The sequence below is a fragment of the Aphanomyces astaci genome, assembly GCF_000520075.1.
Source record: "Aphanomyces astaci strain APO3 unplaced genomic scaffold supercont1.58, whole genome shotgun sequence".
NCBI lineage: Eukaryota > Oomycota > Saprolegniomycetes > Saprolegniales > Verrucalvaceae > Aphanomyces > Aphanomyces astaci.
The window spans coordinates 389726-411038 of NW_009798321.1; the positions used below are offsets into that span (position 1 = coordinate 389726).

A 21313-nucleotide genomic window follows, 5' to 3' on the forward strand; every position below is an offset into this window, starting at 1 on the left:
CGAACAAGGAGCGTACCAGAGTTTGGTGGACAAGGTCGACGGGGTCTTGGCCAAGATGATGGAAAGCGTTCAAGAAGCCCCCGACAAGGAAAAAGACGACACCGACGTCCCTCGTGACAACGATCAGGAAGAAGACGAGCGAGAACATGATGCGCGCCAACGCACCGAATCCAACCGCAGCGACGTGGACACGGATAAGGTCGCCAACGCCGCTTTGATTTCCGACGAAGACCGCAGTACCGGCGACGTGCCGTGGTCAACGTACAAGGTGTGGATCGATGCGTGTGGTGGCTTGGGCATGGGTTTCATGGTGATTTTCTTCTACATCCTGACCAACTGCGCCAACTTGTCGTCTACGTTTTGGCTGTCGTACTGGAGTGAAAGCGCGGCCGACACGACGCACAGTCAGTTTTACTACCTGTACATCTTCATGGGGCTAAACGTGGGAGTGATCACGCTCATGTTCGTGCAAAGTCTGGCGCTGTACGTGACGGGTCTGCGTGGGTCCACGCTCATGTTCAACCAGTTGCTGACCCAAGTGCTTCGTGCGCCCATGTCGTTCTTCGACACCACTCCGTTGGGCCGCATCGTGAACCGCATGAGCAAGGACGTGTACGCGATCGACGAGACGATTCCAGCCAACTGGGGCATGTTGTTCGGCACGGTGTTCAGCGTCATCACGACCATTTGCACTGTGGTATATGTGACACCGTGGTTTTCCGTCATTTTGATCCCGTTGGGCATCTTGTACTATGCCAGCCAGCGCTACTTCATCAAGACATCGCGGGAATTGCAACGGTTGGACAGCATTTCCCGATCCCCTGTGTACGCCTTGCTCACCGAAACGCTGGAAGGCCTTCCCACCATCCGAGCCTTTGGCGTCGAGCCTCAGTTTGCCGCTCGCAACGAGTACATGCTCGATCGCAACCAGCGCGCATACTTCTTGAACTTCAGTGCCAACTGCTGGCTCGCGCTGCGCTTGGAATTCGCGGGCACGATGGTCGCCACGGCGGCAGCGCTGTTTGCTGTGTTGGGCCATGAAGCCAACGCTGGCGTGGCCTTTGCTGGGTTGGCGGGTGTGTCGCTGTCGTATGCGTTCAACGTCACTCAAAGTCTCAACTGGAGTGTCCGCATGTTGAGCACCATCCAAACCCAAATGGTCAGCGTCGAGCGTATCCACGCGTACACGACGATGGAAGTGGAGGCGGAATTGAAGGCCGAGCCCATCAAGCAACTGGAATTGGAAAATGCCAAGTGGCCATCCCAAGGCAAACTCACGTTTAAGGACGTGGACCTGAGATACCGCGCAGGCCTTCCCCGAGTGTTGCGAAAGCTGACGTTTACGATCAACGCCAACGAGAAGATTGGGATCGTTGGACGTACGGGTGCTGGCAAGTCGTCGCTGGTTGTGGCGTTGATGCGATTGGTGGAGTTAGATGGCGGAGTTATCACCCTGGACGACGTGGACATTTCGACGATCGGTCTGCACGACCTCCGGGACAAAGTGTCGATCATTCCCCAGGACCCGGTGCTGTTTTCAGGCACCATCCGGTCCAACTTAGATCCGTTCGACCGGTACGCAGACGACGCCATTTGGACGGCTATCAAGCGTGCGAATCTGCACCAGGCCGTGACAGCGTTGGACGACAAGGTGGACGAGCGCGGTCAGAACTTCAGCGTGGGCGAGCGGCAGTTGATTTGCATCGCCCGTGCGCTGCTGAAGAAGTCCAAGGTGATTTTGATGGACGAAGCCACGGCGTCGATCGATGCCAACACGGACCGCCTGATCCAAGAAAGCATCCGCGACTCGTTCAAGGACTGCACGTGCCTCACGATTGCGCATCGCATCAACACCATCTTGGACAGCGACCGCATCCTCGTGATGGACAAGGGATCGGCGGCCGAGTACGACACGCCCGCGCAACTGCTCAAGAACCCCAAGGGCATCTTCACCAATCTCGTCGAACATTGGCGCGATGACAACGCTGAATAATCATTGTTGTTTGTAGTGGTACCTCAAATCAACATATGCATGTCTTTGATTCTCCCCTACTTCATATGTCGCGAGTGAGTCCATTGCATGCAGCAACAACGCCAACTCCATCGAGTGAGATAGAATGCATCACAAGTTCACATAAGCACGTGTCATCGTCAGTCATCCTGCACCTCATGTGTTTGGGCGACGTACCTCCGTCATGCCTCCTCAAGCTGTCGCCGTGCCGAGGGAGCGGAGTCTTGCGCCTTTCCGGACGAAATTTGAAATGATGAAACCGCGCGCGTAACCGTCAATCGAGAGGAAGAGCCGGTTGAGAATAATTACATCCGGTCGAAATATGTCGGCCCAAGAGTATTGTTGGATTCGATACGAATAGTCGAATCACGAATCGACGCTATTGGCTAATCCATTTTTGAGTGGATTTGATTGGCTCTGGGGCAAGGACAAGTATATTCAACCAATCAGAACTCCGGCGTGATTCAATTTTGATTCGACAAACCAGGCGAATTCACAATATACCCAAAAGTAGTATCATCCGGATAACGACGTTCCCATATTTTTAAACTGTGGCCAGCCAGATTTGATTGGCTTGTACTTTGCTCATCAATCAACCCATCGTAAACCTATCATCCATCAATCACCTTCTACGCGCGATGAGTGCCAAGAGCTTATACGACTTCACCATTGACCCAGAGCGCATTGCGCAACGCCCCCGTGCGTTTGGTAGCCAAAAGTTGCTGGTGTACCATAAGCAGCGCGATGAAATCGAGCACACGACGTTCGAGTTGCTACCGCAGCTGCTTCAGCCAGGCGACCTGCTCGTGCTCAACGACACACAAGTCGTGCCTGCTCAGGTACCTACCTATACGTAAACCTGGTGAAAAGAAGATGGCGGTCCACTGACCTATCCACGACCAACAGGTGCGCCTCGTAGAACCCATTGTGGGCGACTGCACGTCTTTTCTGTTCCTGGACCCGCTTTGTGCCGTGACCAGCACGATGGAAGTCCTTCTCAACACCCGCGTGGACGTGGGTAGTGTGCTTTCCCTCCCTGGGGGTCTGACATTCCGCGTCGACGAACTTGTCGGCGGCGATCCTGAAGTCCACCGCGGCAATCTGTTTGGTCTGTCGGGGCCGTTGCATGAATACTTGGCCGGCATTGGCGAAATGCCGCTGCCGCCATACGTCGCTCGTGTTCCCGACAAGGAAGACGAAAAGGCATATCAGACCTCCGTGGCCCAAGTTCCCGGTACATATATTGTCCTTTGATGCAAAATTTGGCCTTTTGTGCTGATTCTTTGCCAAATCTATCGATCGATTCCTTGTCCTGACTTTTGTATGTAAAGATCGTCCAGTATCACACTAATTTCAGTTAAACACTAATTCGGTGTTGCATTGGTAGTTGAATTTGTTTGGTCACTTGATTCGTGTGCTGGGTTTTGATTGGTCGATCGAATGTCTGAATTTCGAATCGACTTGACATCTCTTTCTACCCGACTCGATATATCTATGTATGTATTCATTTCAAAGTCCTTCATGCTTATTCTCCCCCCATGATTTCTAGGCGCGATCGCTGCCCCAACCGCCGGTTTGCATTTCTACCCCGCGCTCCTCGACCGATTGCACGATGCTGGCATTCACCACGTATGTGTGACATTGCACGTGGGATACGGTTCGTTCTTCTTGTTGTTTCCTGGGTTTTGTTGATTTTGAAATTGACACAGGCACGTTCCGCAGCTTCTCGACTGAATTCGTCGAGCACCATCAGATGGACCGCGAACGATACCACGTCAGCGTCGCCGCCGGCGCGGCCATCCACCAAGCCCTGCAAGAAAAACGCCGAGTCATTGCAGTCGGCACCACGGCCACGCGGGTGCTGGAAACATGCGCCGACTCGTTCCGCGCCCCCACACCGCCGGCCGACTTGTCGGGCGAGGCGGGAATCTTCATCTACCCGCCGTACGAGTTCAAGGTCCTGTCGGGGCTGTTTACCAACTTCCACTACCCCAAGACGTCGGTGCTCACCCTCACGGCGGCCATGGTGGGCTCCCGCGACCTCTTGATTGACCGCATTTACAAGGAAGCCCTGGACCGAGATTACCTCTGGTACTCGTACGGCGACGGCATGCTCGTGTTGTAAGAAGCACGGACCCCCCCCCACAAGAGTGTTTTCACGGCCTTCCTGTCGGTTTGTGTGCCAAGCTCGATCGATATTCCCGAGAAATACACTGAAAGTGTATAACAACGTCAAACGGTGGATTTGTTTCCAAAACATAATGTCAATGTTCTGGTACTTCGAAGTAGTACTGTTCATGTTACCCAAATTTGGACTTGTGAGTGAAATAGCATTCGAATCCATTTGATCTATTAAGATTGTACTACGTAGTACAAACTATAGTATACAAAGATTAGTATATAAATTGTGGTTTTGCCCAATGCGGAGGGAGAAGAATTAATTAAAGAACGGCCTAAGTCAATCAAATCATGTCCTGTCAAATTTTCTGCCAATCCAAGCTATTGATTTGATTGACTTATTGTCGATTTGATACAAATTTGGGGACGGGGTGCAATCGAATCGCGCCGACCAAACCGATCCACAATCGATCTGATTGGTCGAATTTCATTGATAAGGTTTTGATTGGCTAATCATTTTGAGCTCATCTGAAGTAGCCAATCAAATAGATTTAAATTCCAACGAGAAACCACGCCACAACACGAAATTTCACTCGAAAGCACAATAGGCCGTTCTTTAGTTCATTCTCTTATGACATTCGATTCTGCTGTCGGCTCCAGTTTCGAATCGATTTGACAATAGTAGGAAACGTTATTTTAACTACCGGTACTGCGGGTGCTATCCTTTTCGCTGAAATTTGGACTGGACCACTGATTCGAGAATCGATTTGACAGGCAAAACGTAATGTAAGTGTACAAGTATACAAATTTAGAGATGAACATATTTTTGATTTGGCCAAACTATGCTGATCGACGATTGGTTAAAACTTGACATCATGAGGGTGACATTCTAAAACACATTGGTCATATTCGTTTCATTCTACAGTAACTAGTAACATTAAAATCGGAAGCCCTAAAACTGGAACGAATTTTGACAATATACTCCATGGAAACACGTCTCCTGATAGCAGGATATCGATAGAATCGATTATTCATTGTGGTTGCGATTCAAATTGTCGTGTTGGCAGGGCGATGCTGCTTGTAAAATTGCACGAGGTGCGGAATCATAGGCCCAAATGTCGGGTAGGTGACGGTGCGGTCGTTAATCCATTTCGGAAGTCGCGACCGGATGACGTTCGTGTTGTATCGGCGGTCGAGTAACATGATGCTAGCGTAGTCGTTTCGATGGCGAATGGACCGCCCGATGGACTGGTTCACTGCCTAACAATAATACCCGTGTTAAGTGATGCTTAATGGTATAAGCTGTATGTTGTTGTTACCTTCATGCACAGGTTCGAGTAAAAGTCATGGGCCGACACCCCCGAGACACTTTTGGTCGTGTATTCCATTTGCTGCATCAACTCTGGGTCGTGTGGATTCGGATACGGCAGCCCCACCATCACCACGCAACTATTTATAATAACAAATACACCATTTACAATGAAATTTACCCCATCGATGATATACGTGACGATAGAGTAAATTATATGTCAAAGTACCGTGCCAACTCGTTGCTAAAGTTGATCCCTTCCGACATTTTGCCCCCCACGACACTAAACAGAATCGCCCCTATCACAAACCAAAAACAAGTAGAGGATGAGATTCTGGGGTTGTTTCGATGCATGTGATATTGAGGGTTTCAAGAAAATTTGGCAATTTTGGTGAATTGTTGAAATCACCAGCAAAGCAGTATGATTGGCTAAAAAGGATGAAGGTTGCAATATGATTGGATATTACGAATGTTATATATCATATGTCGAAGGTCCAGCGATTGTTGGTTTATTGAAAGGAAATATTGACTAGAACATACAATAACAATGTAACATTACCAAATTCTTGACAGGCAGCTGCATACGACGTCAAGACGGCGTCGACTTCGGCCGTGCTTTTGGGCTCTCGGAAGGCCATCTTTTTTGCTTCGATAGCTGCCAGCACGCCTGGTTTTGTTGTTAGTTGTTACTCTCCAATAGTTCTTTAAACATGAACCAAGGGACATAGGAAATATATATATATATATACGCGGCACCTGTGGATTTCCAATGCAGGATCACTTGGTTTTCATACGAATACGACGGAAAGAACACGACCACCCCCCCAGGCACCACGCGCACGAGGTTGAGCACAATCCGTCCGACTTCGTCCATGATCTAGCAAGCATATGCGTCTCTTGTCAAATCCGTTTCACTTTCGAGTAGCCTTGAATGACTTTGGCAAAATGTATGTACAATTAGACAAATCTAGCCAATCAAACTACGCGAATTACAGAGAAATGCCAACCAATCGTCGATCAGGGTAGTGTACCCCAATTAAAATGTTCGACTTTAAACGATATATATATAATAAGACTAAAAATCAATATTCTCAAAGCAGCAGCCGAGTCCACCTATCAAAAGCACAGAAAATGTTCATGGCATATTGTGCTTTCGAGTGAAATTTCGTATTGTGGCGTGGTTTCTCGTTGGAATTTAAATCGATTTGATTGGCTACTTCAGATGAGCTCAAAATTATTAGCCAATCAAAACCTTATCAATGAAATTCAACCAATCAGATCGATTGTGGATCGGTTTGGTCGGCGCGATTCGATTGCACCCGGTCCCCAAATTGGTATCAAATCGACAATATAGGTACTCAACAACGTACGGGGCGAGTATTCCGTTTGGAAAACGTAAAGTCCAATTCCGTGTTGGTCGGCCCCACACCCAGCGCGACTAGATGAATATATTATATAAGATGAAATATATTATATACACGATTTGCAATATGGAGCACGGACGTACCGGCAGTCAAGTTTGCAGGGGGGATGATGTGACCGCATGAAAACAGGTCAATGCGCTCACGATCTACGCCCAAGAGGAGCGAATGCAACACTTGAGATACCTACGCCATAAAGTCTTAAAGCCAGCCAACGAGACAGGTACATACAGGTTGCATGGTTCCTCCAGCTAAAATCACAGACTTTGCTTCTGCGACGATGTCTGCAAAGTGCAACGCTGGGTTCAACAGCATGAACTTGAGGCAATTCTCCTTTCCGCCATCTTCCTTTTCCTGTGTGAAAGACATATGTACGTATGTCAACATATCAGGATAGACGTAAAACACAAATTGGTAGACCTGACACGGAAATATACAGTTTCACAGGTCTACCTATTTCATAACTGAACAGAAATACATACTGTTTCATATATATAAATGGTGTTGTTTAAGCTGAATCACCAACAAATCCAACACATTTTCGTGTTGCAGTACGCACGACATATATATATATATATATAACATTGTAAAGTACTATTATACGATATTTCTTTATCCACGGACATCTATAACACTTACGTACTTGTTGCATGACCAAGATGCGGCCGTTGGCAGTAGCCGTAGTCAGCGCCATGAAAAAAGCTCCGATGGTTCGCAAGGGAGACACGTGTGTCGTCACTCCGTCGCCTCCGTCTTCAGTTGCTACAAACCCCAGCAACTATCGCAGAAATGTTAAACATATCGTCCTGTACCACTGTCTTATGCATACCTTTTGCGCCAATTTACTTCGTTCTAGATACTGCTGAATCTTGAACAGATTGATGTTGTCCATTTTCGCCTAACATTAGGCCGGAACTGAGTGGATGTATTTCAGATAGTATGTGCAGTCCTTCACAATCCTACGTGTATATATTATATATGCACAGTCCTTTACTACGTGTATATATATATTTACGGTTCTTTACTACATATTTATATATATATTCAAATACAGTAATTTACTACATGTATATATACAGTCCTTTACAACATGTATATATATATACGGTTCTTGACTACATATATATATATATATAAATACAGTCATTTACTATATTATATATATATATATACATACAGTTTTTTACTACATGTATTTACATATATATATATATATATATATATATATAAATACAGCTTTACTACATGCATTTATATATATACATAGATCGAATGTGCGTACTTCAAAAAGAAAGTCGGTGATGGTAAACATAGCATTGGACGACGATATTTTGGACGTGAGGAACTTGTGGCAATGTTGCAACACCGCCAACAGTTGCTTGATGTAGTACACATTCCGCCCTTGCAGTCGCTTTTCATATCTATAACGATATATGGAATCGTGAAAAGCAACTCGTTCTACTAGTTAGTACCTCTGAAAGTAACTCCATACTTGGCGGCGTGTTTTAATCAGCTACAACAAGGACGACGTTAACATATACGATTCCAATTGAGATATACTTATTGTTATACTAGTCAAATTGAGATAGTATTATATAAATACTATCTCAAGTTGACTAATATAACAATAGTATATATATATTTGGTTCGTACATGCTGCCCTGACACGGTGACGCTGTACGTGTTGTTGACTGCATCGGCAATGTTGTGCGCTTCGTCCAAGATGACAATGCTGCCTTTGATGTGGATACCCAACGATTCCCTCGTGGATTTACTCAGCAACATCGAGTATGGCATCGCAATGACCTATTTTATATTCAATTATACGAGTCATAGATTGATCCTATATATATATATATATATATAACGAATGTTAGACATGTCAAACTATATATTTGAAACCTAAAGACAAGGTACACATGTTATTACTTGTGCGAGGGGGATTGCCGACCGCGTGCCATAGTACGAGCAACTGGACATTTGTTGGCCGAGGTCGTGCAACTCTTCAATATCCTGAACTTGGGCCTACATACATCAAACAAACATCGCCTTATATAGTGTCTTTATTTGCCAATATGATCACACATCCAGCAAAACATTATGATTGGCTAAAAAAATTGAAGGTTGCACTGTGATTGGGTAATAAGAATGCATGTTGTGCTTTAGTCCCAAAAATACCTCTGAAACTTAATTTTATAGGATATTTCGAAGGTCTTTCGATTTCAATTCACACTGTCAGCCAACTGAACCAGAGGACACTTCGAGTAAAAATACACACAATGTATCGTGAACTCGAAATGAACGAAAAGGTATGGAGAATAATAATCGTACCAGGGCATGGTGGCGGAAATGCACTTGGGTGGTTCGTTTATTGTAGGGGCAGCCTGGGGCTTTGGTTTTGGTGGACTGGATCAAGTCGAGGCATTTGTCCGTCATGGCCGTGTCCGACGTGAGCTTTCGAACGTCTGGGTGAATGCACAACGACTTTCTACGGTTCTCTATGATACAAAATTGAACCAATCCCAGCACGCCACGTACCTCGCCCCCAGCGTCAGCGTCCGAATCGACTTAGCAAACGACGTTTTCTTGATTTCTTGCATGAATTGGCTCAGTTGCGAATGCGTTCGACTGCAGTAGAATATCTATTGACCGTACTTTACGAAAGAAACAGTACGATAAAGTACTCATATATTGTCGATTTGATACAAATTTGGGGTGCAATCGAATCGCGCCGACCAAAAATTGATCCACAATCGATCTGATTGGTTGAATTTCATTGAGAAGGTTTTGATTGGCTAATAATTTTAAGCTCATCTGAGGTAGCCAATCAAATCGATTTAAATTCCAACGAGAAACCACGAAATTTCACTCGAAAGCTAGACTATTCAAAGTGTTGTTGTGTTTATCGTAAACTGGAGCGACATGGAGAATGAATCGACCCAACCAAATGTACACAAGAATCATCGGCAGAAGAATTGAGCCAATCAGATTGCAGGAAACCACTATCAACGTCAAATTAGTGTGGAACTTGAATTAGTGTGATACAAAACACCTTTTTACATACAAAATTCAAAGAATCGATTGATAGATTTGGCAAAGAATCAGCACAAAAGTCAACCAAATTTTGGGTAAAAGAAGACTATATCAAAAACTGATGCCACGCGCCTCCGTGTATACCTGGACAACATTGTAGTCGGTGGGTTCGCTGTTGAAGCGATTTGTCGAATCGTCGTCGTCGTCGTCGTCGTCGCTACTCCCTGCGTCTTTCGCCGCGTCATTGCCGCTCTCGTAGGCAGGAACGATGTGCACTTCGTCGCCGTCATCGTGTTTCGTTCCACTTGTCGCTCCAGTGGGGGTAGTGCTTGGTTTTGGTCCATGTGGAGTCCTGCCCGCTCCATGCATGAGCCGCGTGTCGCGAATGCGACTATGCGTGGGGTTTGCTCGAATCTCGGCCAATTTGGCACATACGTCATTCAATGCTCGTTCTGAGGTGGATTGCGCTGGAGCGTGAAAGTTGCGCATCCATGACGGCTCGATCGATGCCGAGTCGGTGGTTGCGACCTCGTCCGCTTTGTCGGGCAAGAGCACTCCATTAGCATCGGTATGGTCGCGCAACCAAGTCAACACACCGCAGATTAAGCTCAACGACTTGCCCTACACAACGATACCTTGAGGGGCACAGCGCAACTCACAACCAACCGTTCCCGTGGGGGACTCGAAGATGCCGATCTTGGACTGCGAGATAGTGTCGTAGATCTGCTTCATCAAGTCTTCTTGGATGGAATATGGAGGAAACGGGAAGCTAAATGGATTCTGCGCGGCATTATCCCTTTCACTTTGCCCATCGTCGGCGTCATGATGCACTTTCTGACGCTTTGCGTCCGACATGGTGTTGATCCTGCTCCGTTATGCAATCCTTATCCGGAATAGCTGCCACGTATCCGGAGTTTTGGTTTTGGCAAAATATTCTATCACAACATTATACTATTAATACTAGTAGTACAATGTGGTGTCATAGACATTAAAGCTGAAGAAGTGACCTCCCGGTACTATTAATAGTATATAGTCTCGATCGGTGTTGCCATGTGCTACGTACAGTAATGGAGTACATGGCGGCAACACTACTACTGTGTTAATAACGTTAGAGTGATTTTACGAATGGGAATATTCCAATGAAATAATCCAACAAATCTATTGGAATATTCGAGTGACCCTGAGTTTTTGCAAATCAGCATATTGCACCTGAACCAGCTCCAATATTTTTAACACCATGCACTACTAGTGTCATTTCAGTGCTGCACGCGTTCTCATCGAGGGGGAGAGAGGCGATATCCTTTATGGGATCTACATCAGTACATCAGTTTGGGTCGTGACGCGACAGTTTGGCTTCGTTTCCCTGATGATGGTTGTGAGTGTATAAAGGTTTGTCAGAAATTCTGCCTGGAAGTTCATTTGGCAAAAATTTCCAGTGGGTGCTCTCACTGGATCATTTCATTGAAATATTCCCATGCGAAAAAAATCAAAGAAGTTAGTCAAATGTGTGTCGCAGTACAGTATTACGGGCCCCTTACGTGGAATCATAGGAAACGAAAACGACTGATACTAAATAGTACATTATTTCTATTAGTCCCGCAGGCCCAGGTCAGTGGCCCATTTCTGTGCAAACACCATCGCGACCATCCCGGCGCCGTTGCGCGTGCTACCAGCAATCGTGCCAGGCCACACACCTCGGTATACTCCACGCCATCCGCCTAAGTACTTAATGCGTTCCGCGAGCGAGTTGCCCCTGCATTAATAGACGTTAGTCTGGTTTCCATGAGGGATGTATCCTACCCAATGCCAGTTTGGGCCAAATTCTTGAGTGTCTCCAGTGGCCAGCAGCACAAGTACGACACCCCACACGCGCCAGACATGACGACGAAGTTGCCTGGAAGGGTCTTAGTGAGGTCCGTCTTTCGGCGCGCCACATCCAAAATGGAAAAGATAGGGATCAGCAACGCTGTCGTGCGCAGCAGCTGCCACAGGACACCTCGGTAGACATGGGTCAGGACCCATGGCTGCTTCATTTGGCCCATGACCTTGGCGTATTCAATGGGGCTTTCAATGATACCGCGGCAGGACGCGGCAAACACGGTGGACGCGACCACCATCGGTCGCACGGGGAACGAAGGCGACAGCTCGTTCTTGAGAAAGTGGTCGTCCGGGAAGCCCTTCTCGATAAACGTAAACGAGAACTCGTACCCGCTGTACATGATGCCTCGGTACACCATTGAGCCCCACAGCGGTGGCACGCAGCCACGGAAGAACCCACGAAGGCCGTCGGTCTTCCACAGCGACTTGGCCACGTCCAATGCGCTAGCGTTGCGCATCGTCGGGTCCATTTGTAGGCGAGATTTGATCGTATCCAGGGGATGTCCGACCACTGTGTGGACGCCACCATAGAAACTGCCAGTGAACAGCGCCAACGCGGCTTCGCGCGGGGCAGATGTGCGGACCTCGGAATGGGACATTGATGGAAATTGTGCAAATGAATGATTTGCTAAAGTGTAGTATCAGTTTATGTCAGATAGTATTATTAGTATATGCAAGGTATAATTAGTATGGCGTTTTGTATAGAGTGCAACAATAAGTATTTCGATGTTTATTAATTGTAATTTAGGTATCTTACAAGCGACGTTATAGCCGGTGTACTGTTGTTGGTTGACTGTGAATTCTAAATTTGTCAACAACACGGCAAGACTTCTTGTTAAAGTTACCAGTAATATAAAATCTGTGGACACGTCGTTGTGCTTCTTTGTCAAAGGTGAGCTGTTCCCCATCATGCTGTATCATTGCGAATAAATCAAACGCTGTTTCACAATGAGCATGAGATTTCTACGCTTTTTAGCACTTTCGTGGCTCTTCCTCACGAAACACACACCGCCAGATTTCAAATCTGTCGACGAATCCAATTTGTTTGTATTCATTGCATTCGTGATTGGCTGTCAAATAATTATGGTATCAAAGTGATTTGGGTACAGTAATACAGTGAACGAAGGAATTTACTGTTAAGCCACACTTCGAATCGAAGTAGAATCGAAATCTTGAAGTGTGATTGGTCAATTAACTGATTTTTGACAACCTTTGTGAAAGCCATGATTCTGATTGGTTAAGTAAAGCAATATTCAGGCGAACTTCGGTGTGGCTAAACAGTAGTACAATGATGCACGTCACCTATAAACTACCAACTTTTCACAAAATTTTCTGACTTCTATTTCGTATTCATTACTCAAAATTGCAGCAAATTGAGACGTATAATCGACAGATTTCAATGTGGTGAAGAAATTCTACGTTTCAGATTCAAATTTTGTGATGAATTGGTCCAGAAATAGATATTTAACCTAGTGGTATCTTTACGTGGAAGCAGTGCCGCTGAGACGTATCTTGATTTTTGTATGTGGCTCGTATCCGTATAAATTATCCGGGTGATTTGGGACCTTTAACCTCCCATTGCTGTGATAACGCATGAAACAATTAGGGCGGGTCTGGATGCCACGAAAAATGGCATAAAATGGCCGATTTTCCAAGAAAAGTTGCCAAAATCGAAATATTCCATTTTTCGAAATTTTGTGCGTCTGGATGCCACCAAAGTTCAAAAATTTATGCCACAATTTCTTGAGAATCGGGTGTTTTATGGAGGTTTGTGTTCACGTTGCAGTCTTTCACTTCACTCGGAAATCGAATATTTCTTCCAAAATTCAGCTGGTATCCAGACAACTTTGGAGATACTTCTTTTCTCCTTTTTTTCATGGGATATCAGACTTTGGGAAAATTTTGCAGACTTGCCAAAACAGATTATGGCATAATTATATGGGGTGGTATCCAGACCAGCCCTTAACGTATTTGGCTTTGGGTTTAACTACATTAATTGTACGTTAAATAATAAAACCTCTACTCTTCGATTTGACCAGTTGGAAATTTATACATGACTTGCACCATACTGTAGCTAGCTAGTACTTGCAGTTACTATTATTAATAATAGTAACGTTAACTGTAAATTCCCTCGTTCCCGGGTACTACATACTGGTACGTGAGCAATCAGTGATTTGCCAACGCATCAGTGATTTACCAAGCTTCATTAGTCAATCGAGTAACAGATTCGACATGATTGGGTATAAATAGAGCCTATGACAAATTTTACCTTTAGGATATTACTACTATACTCCTCGACGTTAAACAGAACACAAATAATCTGCACAATTTATATACCGTGTGAATATAATTAGTCTGAATAAAATGATACTAGTAGTTTGTTTCAACGAAGCCCAACCTAGGCAATACTTTAAGCAAGTACTGGTATAATTTTTGGCAAATCACTGATTCAGTGTTCGAGCGACAGATTCTACAATTTTTTGCTCCTTTAATCAACCCTTTAAATTCATTTACTCTTAAATCATGCGATAGCCCCTGAAACGATGAATTTGGGGATGCAACTCTCACGTTCAGGATGTAAAAAACGAAAAAATGAACGATATCGTCAAGGCAAAATTGCGCAAATTTGGCAAATCACTCATTGCTCACACTAGTATTAATTTAAACAAGGTTCCAAAATGTAAAAGTCCGGGTCAATGTGGTCTGTGTGAGTATATTCGTTGGGTAAGTACGAAACGGATCTCTATTCGTAATTACGTATCGCCTAGGCTAACTCGAAATCGTACCTCAAACATCGAAGTTTCATAGGTTTCGTCGATATTCAACCTAAGGAACCTACTTAAAATTCCTTCAACCTCATAATTTATTGGCTCACATAAGTGAACGTAATGTGTAAAATGTGCTCCAGGATGATTGAAAGTTAACACATTCAATTGAATTCAACCGTTCATTGGGCGAGTTAGTTCATGGCAGATTAAAAAAATGTATGCAAATGTTAACGAATGCCAAAAGTTGACTGCCACTTTATTTTACACTCATTTGAAAACTTACTTGTCAAATTTCACGGTTATCTGTAGCTACAAAACTGGTGACGTAATCTTCGATTTATCAGAAATATCTGTTAATCTTGACAATTTGTACAGTTTATTAGAGCATCTCCAACGCGGGTCCCTATCCCAACTCTATATCTCAAAACTTCGGTTGTACCGTTACAGTACGGATAATTTGGGGCTTATCCGGGCGATTTTGTCCCCAAATTATGGGGACGTGTGAATACATATTCGTTGAAAACTTGGAGTGATGCCTGTGGACAAAGCATTTGGAAACAATTCGTCAAAGTTGAAGCAGGGTTTTTCGAGGTCAAAGTTTAGAGTTTGCTCTTTACATTTGTTACATTTGTTACAAAATGTAATCTGCCTGTTTAGAAATATTTTATACTCCTTCTAAATTTAGACGTGTCAGTTTTCTACTCAAAATATAGAATGTAAAGTTACTGTGAGTTTTTCCCACTGCAATTCACAGTCAACCCATTGGAGATTAAGCCGATGAGGATCACCGCCACGGCCGCGGCGTTGACTATCGCCCTCTGTGCGTTAACGTCTGCAGAGTAAGCACAAGCTGGCACGAGTGCCCCCACACCAACACCATTCGGCGTCACGCACACTCTGACGTACCAAAACCACGGCGACGACCCGTACACCAAGGACAAGAAGGCGCCGAACACCGACGTGACGCTCTACCCCGAAACGCAAAACATCCCGTCGGACCCGACATTGGCGCACCTTCGCCGCCTCCACCGCGCATCCCGTGCTCCATCGACATCTTTGTCGGCCTCTCCGTGTTCCGCGACGGCCTTCCTTTCACGACTTCCCGCAGCCTCCTGCAATATTTAGACGAATTGTATCGCCCAATTGTGATGGAAAATATCCTTTGGTGTAATTTCGTTCTCATGTGGTGCACTTCATCTACTCCAAGTAAAACTTCCAACTGGTTAAATTGAAGAGTGGAGGTTTTATTATTTAACGTGCAATTATTGTAGTTAAACCCAAAATCCAGATACGTTAAATACCGATTTCATGCGTTTTATCACTGGAGTGGGAGGTTAAAGGCCCCAACTGCCTCCGGATATTAAATACGGATAAGAGTCACATACAAAAATCAAGATACATCTCAGGGGCCACCCCTATGGCCAAATATCCAAGTAAAATACCGCTAGGTTAAATATCTATTTCTGGACCAATTCATCACAAAATTTGAATCTGAAACGTAGAATTTCTTCACCACATTGAGATCTGTCGATTATACGTCTCAATTTGCTGCAATTTTGAGTAATGAATATGAAATAGAAGTCAGAAAATTTTGTGAAAAGTTGGTAGTTTATAGATGACGTGCACCATATACATTGTCGATTTTCTTCAAATTTCCCATTTCTTCATGGTTCGTTCACAGTCAACCGAGCACAAACCAAGCTGCTATATCGACGTCGCCCTTTCGGGTGGAAACCCGATCCGAACTTACGCGTCGCTGATTGGTTATAATGAATGGATTATAACCAATCAGCGACACGTAATTTCGCATTGATCAATGGGAGAGATTGGTGCCCGGTTCGCTCGGCGAGTCGGGAAATTCGTACCGAATCTTTTGTAGTGTACATATGTCTCAAATGGCGGAGTTTTACATTAATATAAAGCACATTTGGTTTGGCCAATGAGAGTCGCGAAACAAATATATTCAGCCAATCAAAGCAACACCAGGTGTTGTATCCGAATGCATCAATGTAATTGGTGGATACCTACTAATTAAATGTTGTATACAACACACTGCATCCATTTAATTGGTGGAAATTTCTACTGATCAGATCAAGGTGACTATTTAAGGGGTTATTCTGTCATATTGCCACCCGTTTTCGATAGCCAATCAATTTTCGCAATTTGGTCCAGGGGTCGCCATGATAGGCCAAATTTCCTCGAATGGACACACTATAATTAAGTACGGAGTACAGATTTCATGAAGAAGAACATTTGCGGTCAAATTTCTGTACGCTACCTGTATAATAAAGCACGGAATATGGGTGAATATGATCACTTTGCGGACACCGGACAATTTCAGTCGGACATACTTGACATTTGTATTGGACTTACGGGGAGCATATTTTGTCCGAACGAATATGTTTGGACATACTTGTGTATTGTATACACCCGCATAAGAACGATCAGCTTTACAGTAGCGAGCCGGTACAACGATTCGCATTTAATGCGTAAATCTAGTTAAGTGCGTGTCCAAAGCCATACTTGAAGTATCAAGCAAATATTTGTCCGAGTCGTTCTGGTACGGTATGAGTCGTAGTAGATTTCATGAATAAGAACATTTGCGGCATAAAATGGAAAAACACTCAGTGAATTGTAAGAAATCTACGTATTTCCCAGTGGGATATACATGCCATGGTAAGTTGTTCCCAGTTTTTCATCAACAAGCGACATGCCGCCGTACCACTACCGTCTCGAACACTATTCCATTCTCGAACCTAACTCATGCAGAAAGGCTTTCTGGACGGCGTGCTCGCGTACATTATCTTTGGCCTGTACCCGTTGTACTGGAAACTGCTCGCCGATGTTCCGTCCATGCAAGTCCTCGCGCACCGCATCGTGTGGTCGATCCCTCTGGTGGTTGTGGTGATTGCCGTCACAGGTCAATCGGCCGCGTTGCTCGAAGGCGCTCGACATTGGCGGCACCTCGGGATTTACACCGTGTCTGGCTTGTTGATGGGCACCAACTTGTTTGTGTCGGTATGGGCCGTGAACGCCGGGTTCATCGTCGAAATGAGCTTGGGCTACTTCATCAATCCCGTCGTGAGTGTGCTGTTGGGCGTGATCTTTCTCCACGAGAAGCTTCGGTTGTTCCAGTGGCTGTCAGTGGCGTTAGCTGTGATCGGGGTGGGGGTTGTCACGTTTGGCTATGGCAAGTTCCCGTACATTGCGTTCACGATTGCGTTTGCGTTTGGGTTTTACGGCCTCGTTCAAAAGAAGGCGCCGCTCAGCCCCGTGCAAGGCGTGACCATCGAAATGTCCATCCTGGCCATCCCGAGCTTGATCTATTTGTTCGTGTGCGAAGCACAGGGCGACGGAGCGTTTGGCCGATCGCGCGCGGCGCTCAACTGGCTCATGGTTGGGTGCGGCGCCATGACCGTGGTGCCGCAGCTGCTCTTTTGCTCGGCCGTGCAGAGCATCCCGCTGTCGTTCTTTGGGATTCTGCAGTTCATCGGACCCACCATGAACATTATCATTGGTGTGTGGGTGTATGGCGAAGACTTTAGTGGCGCAACGATGATTGGGTTCATCCTCGTGTGGGTGGCGCTCGTGGTTTTCACAGCCGAGAGCTTTATCGTCAAGAAACCAACCGAAGTCACTTGCAACTACAGCGACGACGACGACGACTCAGTCATCATTTGGTTGGCTTGAGACGATGTAGAGATCGTTTGTCTAACTTATGAGACGATGTAGAGGTCGTTTTTCTAACTTATAATTATTTAGACGATGTCGATCGATCGTCTTATTTGAAGCAGGGGCTACAACCAACGCAAGTTGGAAACTCGAAGACCCATCCAGTCGTCCAAAGTAAAGAAACTTCGAACCATTCATAATAACTACGTTAACATTGATGACCAATTTATGGTGTACTTCGAAGTACTTTTCAATTATTCGAGGCAAAGTGTAGGGACCGTTTATGGTGCACGATTTAACCTTAAAATATGTGCACGGAACAGTTTAAGGTGCATTCAAATTGGCCAATGGAATTGCTTGATTTTTTGGAATAGCCAATAACTACAACAATACAATCACCAACACGTTAGCAAAACCTACATGCTCATGTCAAGCCTTGATGCACTCGTAGCTTGAAACATTTTCACGTTACACTAACGTTGTTGCAGTTATGACGACATGTCTAGCGTTTGGGAACGAGCCCGCCCGGGGTATTCCAAAGGTACTATATAACGTTCCTCGGATGGGGGTCGTGCTTTGTTACATATGGTGCATTTCATCTAAAGACTACAGATCAGCCATCCTCAGGAGGAGACGTTTTACTATTAAACGCCTCAGTTATTTCAGTTAAACCCTCATAATGCTGACGTTAAATTATTTTTACTTACGTTTTTTATCTGGTGAATAGGTTAAACATCCTGAATAATCCGGATACAATGGAAACGTTCATACGGATAAGTGCTGTATACAAAGACCAAGATATACTTGATGCTCCTTTTCGGCCAAAATGTGCCTGGCTCCATATATTTCCTTACAAAAAGGCTGGTTGGTTTAAATTCTATTAACAGTTACTCGATCAATTTTTCACCAATCGAAATTTTGAACCGTAACTTCTGTTGGTCTTGACCAGTTCTATCGTTATTACTTATTTTCCTAAAAAATATCAATACAAAGTTGGAATAGCTGTCGAAAGACAAGGCATTTTTTTGTAGTCTTTAGTTGAAATGCACCATATCTAGTCTTTTGACAGATCAGCGCCCACGCTGCTTGGTTCGTTCTTGGATGGACTATGTTCAACCAGTTGAAACGAAGACGATTCAATGCCTTGCAAGTCCACTGCGTCCACCACCACGACGTCTTCGTCCGACGTTTTTTTTCGCAAATCGTGTACCATGTCGACTGTGAAAATGGTTAGGGCCACCCACACAACGATAAACCCGATCAGTTTAGACGTAGAAAACGCTTCCTTGTACAGGACAACTCCGCACAAAAACTGGAGGATGGGGGTGGTGTACTGCAACAAGCCCAGTGTCGTGAGTGGGATTTCCTTGGCCGCGGACGAAAACAAGAGCAGCGGAATCACAGTCACGATGCCGCCGCCTACCATGAGCACGTTCGATGTCGTGTCCACATGCAGGAACGCGCCGTCGCCGCAACCCTCTACGACAACTAGGTACACGAGCGCCGGCAGAAACAATATCGCAGTTTCCATAGTCAACCCTTGCATGGACGTGAGTGGCGCTCGCTTCTTTACAAACCCGTAGCCGGCAAATGACAACGCCAAGCTGAGCGATATCCACGGGAACTTGCCGTACGAGATGGCCAAAATCAACACGCCACCGGTGGCCACCGCGATAGCCACCAGTTGACCGCGTCGCAGCCGTTCTTTGAAGAACACCACGCCCAACACCACAGTCAGCAACGGATTGATAAAGTACCCCAAGCTGGACTCGACGACATAGCCTTCGTTGACCGCCCACACAAAAATGAGCCAATTCGCGGCAATGAACACGCCAGATACGGTGTACGTCAGGAGGTTTCTCCATATGAACGCCGCGGCTCGAAACTCGGTCCACTGCTGCGACCCAAACACGTACAGAAGCAGCATGAACAGCGACCACACGATGCGGTGCATCGCCAACTGGATGGCCGGAATGTGCTGCAGTTGCTTCCAGTAGATGGGAAACACACCCCAAATTGCATACGCCAACAAGGCGTTGAGCACGCCAATGTGCAGCACCGTCGCCATAGCTTTGTGAATTTTTGTTTGCATCATCGCAGGGTGAAAATCCGGATAATATCCGGCATGTTTGAGATTTCAAGTTGAAGTTGCGACGGGCGTACAGTGTAACGACATTTCGAACCAAAGTGAACAACCTTCCCATTTTGGAGTTAACATGGCACTCGTCACGCTCTAAGTCTGACCTTGCTTGTTGTTGTAGGACGCACTTGATGATAGAGTTGGTAAGTCGTGATTGGTGTACATACCGTTCGTTGTACGTGCTGCTCTCAATTGATCAAGCTGTTTACTATGCATACACTGTACCAGACACAGTTTTTCGAAGCAACAAGAAGTTCCATCTAGAAACCCATATGTAAACCATTTTACCTTGAATTTTTTTGTTCGAAGTATTCCTGTGGTTCTAGGCCACTCATTACTTTCTTGAGGTGCTGTATAAACCGAATACTGTAACGTTACTGACAGTGTATTCACAAAGGCCAGTCGTGGCTGCTATATACCAACATCTAATGATCTTTTGATATGCATGGAATGAATATCATAGGCCTTATGTACTGGCAAAGCTGCTGTGGGTGTGAAAAGGAGTGGGCTAACCGGGTCGAAGCCAAGTCTGGGAAGCCATACAACGTAGCCACATGCACGGCGAGATACAAGGCCTCGCCTCGCTGGTTCACTGAGTAAACTACTTGTAGTTGACGGACGCTATCGCCGTAGACAGTTATGGTGTTAAGCCGCGATACTGAGCCAGACGGAAACTTCGGAGGAGTCCATCGTATTCGGCCTGGTTGCTGGTGGTGGCGGACGAAATATAGTGTGCGGTGTAATAGCAGAGAAGGGGGGGTCGCGAGGCATGACGATGGCGCCAGAGCCACCATACGAAGGCTCAGGGAACACCACTCCCTCGTTGCGCGATGGGGTTGAGACGCGCTGGGGGGGAAGGGGGGGCTGAGGTTGCGGCAGCGTCACTAGTGTGATAAAGCTCAGCTTGTGAGAGCCTCGAAATGGGTTTGTAGAAAAGATGTAATGACTTTTCCAAGTCTGTGT

General features: G+C 45.6%; 6 protein-coding genes across 6 annotated transcripts in view; 3 read left to right on the forward strand and 3 right to left on the reverse strand.

The window, feature by feature from the left end:
- H257_14524 (hypothetical protein) overlaps positions 1 to 1993 on the forward strand; it is a gene marked incomplete at both ends in the record, with an annotated part of 4468 nt that extends 2475 nt beyond the window's left edge. The window contains one exon of the mRNA XM_009842363.1: positions 22 to 1993. Coding sequence (XP_009840665.1) covers positions 22 to 1993 — 1972 coding nt within the window. The remainder of the gene's footprint in view (positions 1 to 21) is intronic.
- Positions 1994 to 2584: 591 nt separating this feature from the next.
- H257_14525 (S-adenosylmethionine:tRNA ribosyltransferase-isomerase) lies at positions 2585 to 4320 on the forward strand. The gene is made up of 4 exons (XM_009842364.1): positions 2585 to 2850; positions 2918 to 3245; positions 3561 to 3668; positions 3721 to 4320. The coding sequence occupies exons 1-4, from the start codon at positions 2650 to 2652 to the stop codon at positions 4134 to 4136; spliced, it is 1053 nt and encodes a 350-aa protein (XP_009840666.1). The 5' UTR covers positions 2585 to 2649; the 3' UTR covers positions 4137 to 4320.
- Positions 4321 to 5115: 795 nt separating this feature from the next.
- Positions 5116 to 10765, reverse strand: H257_14526 (hypothetical protein). The gene is made up of 18 exons (XM_009842365.1): positions 10559 to 10765; positions 10037 to 10513; positions 9398 to 9501; positions 9191 to 9347; positions 8789 to 8884; positions 8513 to 8665; positions 8332 to 8372; positions 8142 to 8280; positions 7689 to 7757; positions 7503 to 7637; positions 7091 to 7213; positions 6946 to 7045; positions 6809 to 6876; positions 6195 to 6315; positions 5998 to 6105; positions 5668 to 5737; positions 5449 to 5578; positions 5116 to 5389 (listed from the first exon to the last, which is right to left on the reverse strand). Exons 1-18 carry the CDS (start codon positions 10745 to 10747, stop codon positions 5177 to 5179), a joined length of 2493 nt encoding a protein of 830 aa, XP_009840667.1. The 5' UTR covers positions 10748 to 10765; the 3' UTR covers positions 5116 to 5176.
- Positions 10766 to 11441: 676 nt separating this feature from the next.
- On the reverse strand, positions 11442 to 12379 carry H257_14527 (hypothetical protein). Its single transcript, XM_009842366.1, has 2 exons — positions 11693 to 12379; positions 11442 to 11645 (listed from the first exon to the last, which is right to left on the reverse strand). Exons 1-2 carry the CDS (start codon positions 12367 to 12369, stop codon positions 11483 to 11485), a joined length of 840 nt encoding a protein of 279 aa, XP_009840668.1. The 5' UTR covers positions 12370 to 12379; the 3' UTR covers positions 11442 to 11482.
- A 4864-nt stretch (positions 12380 to 17243) lies between these two features.
- Positions 17244 to 18333, forward strand: H257_14528 (protein RarD). The gene has a single exon (XM_009842367.1). The coding sequence runs from the start codon at positions 17302 to 17304 to the stop codon at positions 18226 to 18228; it is 927 nt and encodes a 308-aa protein (XP_009840669.1). The 5' UTR covers positions 17244 to 17301; the 3' UTR covers positions 18229 to 18333.
- A 722-nt stretch (positions 18334 to 19055) lies between these two features.
- H257_14529 (protein RarD) lies at positions 19056 to 20278 on the reverse strand (the record flags this gene model as incomplete). Its single annotated transcript, XM_009842368.1, has 1 exon — positions 19056 to 20278. The coding sequence occupies one exon, from the start codon at positions 20276 to 20278 to the stop codon at positions 19265 to 19267; it is 1014 nt and encodes a 337-aa protein (XP_009840670.1). The 3' UTR covers positions 19056 to 19264.
- Positions 20279 to 21313: the final 1035 nt, after the last annotated feature.

Excerpts from the sequence above, each read along its gene's own strand:
- H257_14525 (XM_009842364.1), top strand. The coding sequence starts at position 2,650 with ATGAGTGCCAAGAGCTTATACGACTTCACCATTGACCCAGAGCGCATT. Across the intron at positions 3,246-3,560 it reads CTCCGTGGCCCAAGTTCCCG|GCGCGATCGCTGCCCCAACC; the intron begins GTACATATATTG and ends CATGATTTCTAG. Across the intron at positions 3,669-3,720 it reads GACATTGCACGTGGGATACG|GCACGTTCCGCAGCTTCTCG; the intron begins GTTCGTTCTTCT and ends AAATTGACACAG.
- H257_14526 (XM_009842365.1), bottom strand. The coding sequence starts at position 10,747 with ATGTCGGACGCAAAGCGTCAGAAAGTGCATCATGACGCCGACGATGGG. Across the intron at positions 9,348-9,397 it reads ACGCTGACGCTGGGGGCGAG|AAAGTCGTTGTGCATTCACC; the intron begins GTACGTGGCGTG and ends AGAGAACCGTAG. Across the intron at positions 5,390-5,448 it reads ACTCGAACCTGTGCATGAAG|GCAGTGAACCAGTCCATCGG; the intron begins GTAACAACAACA and ends TATTATTGTTAG.
- H257_14527 (XM_009842366.1), bottom strand. The coding sequence starts at position 12,369 with ATGTCCCATTCCGAGGTCCGCACATCTGCCCCGCGCGAAGCCGCGTTG. Across the intron at positions 11,646-11,692 it reads TTGGCCCAAACTGGCATTGG|GGGCAACTCGCTCGCGGAAC; the intron begins GTAGGATACATC and ends CTATTAATGCAG.
- H257_14528 (XM_009842367.1), top strand. The coding sequence starts at position 17,302 with ATGCAGAAAGGCTTTCTGGACGGCGTGCTCGCGTACATTATCTTTGGC.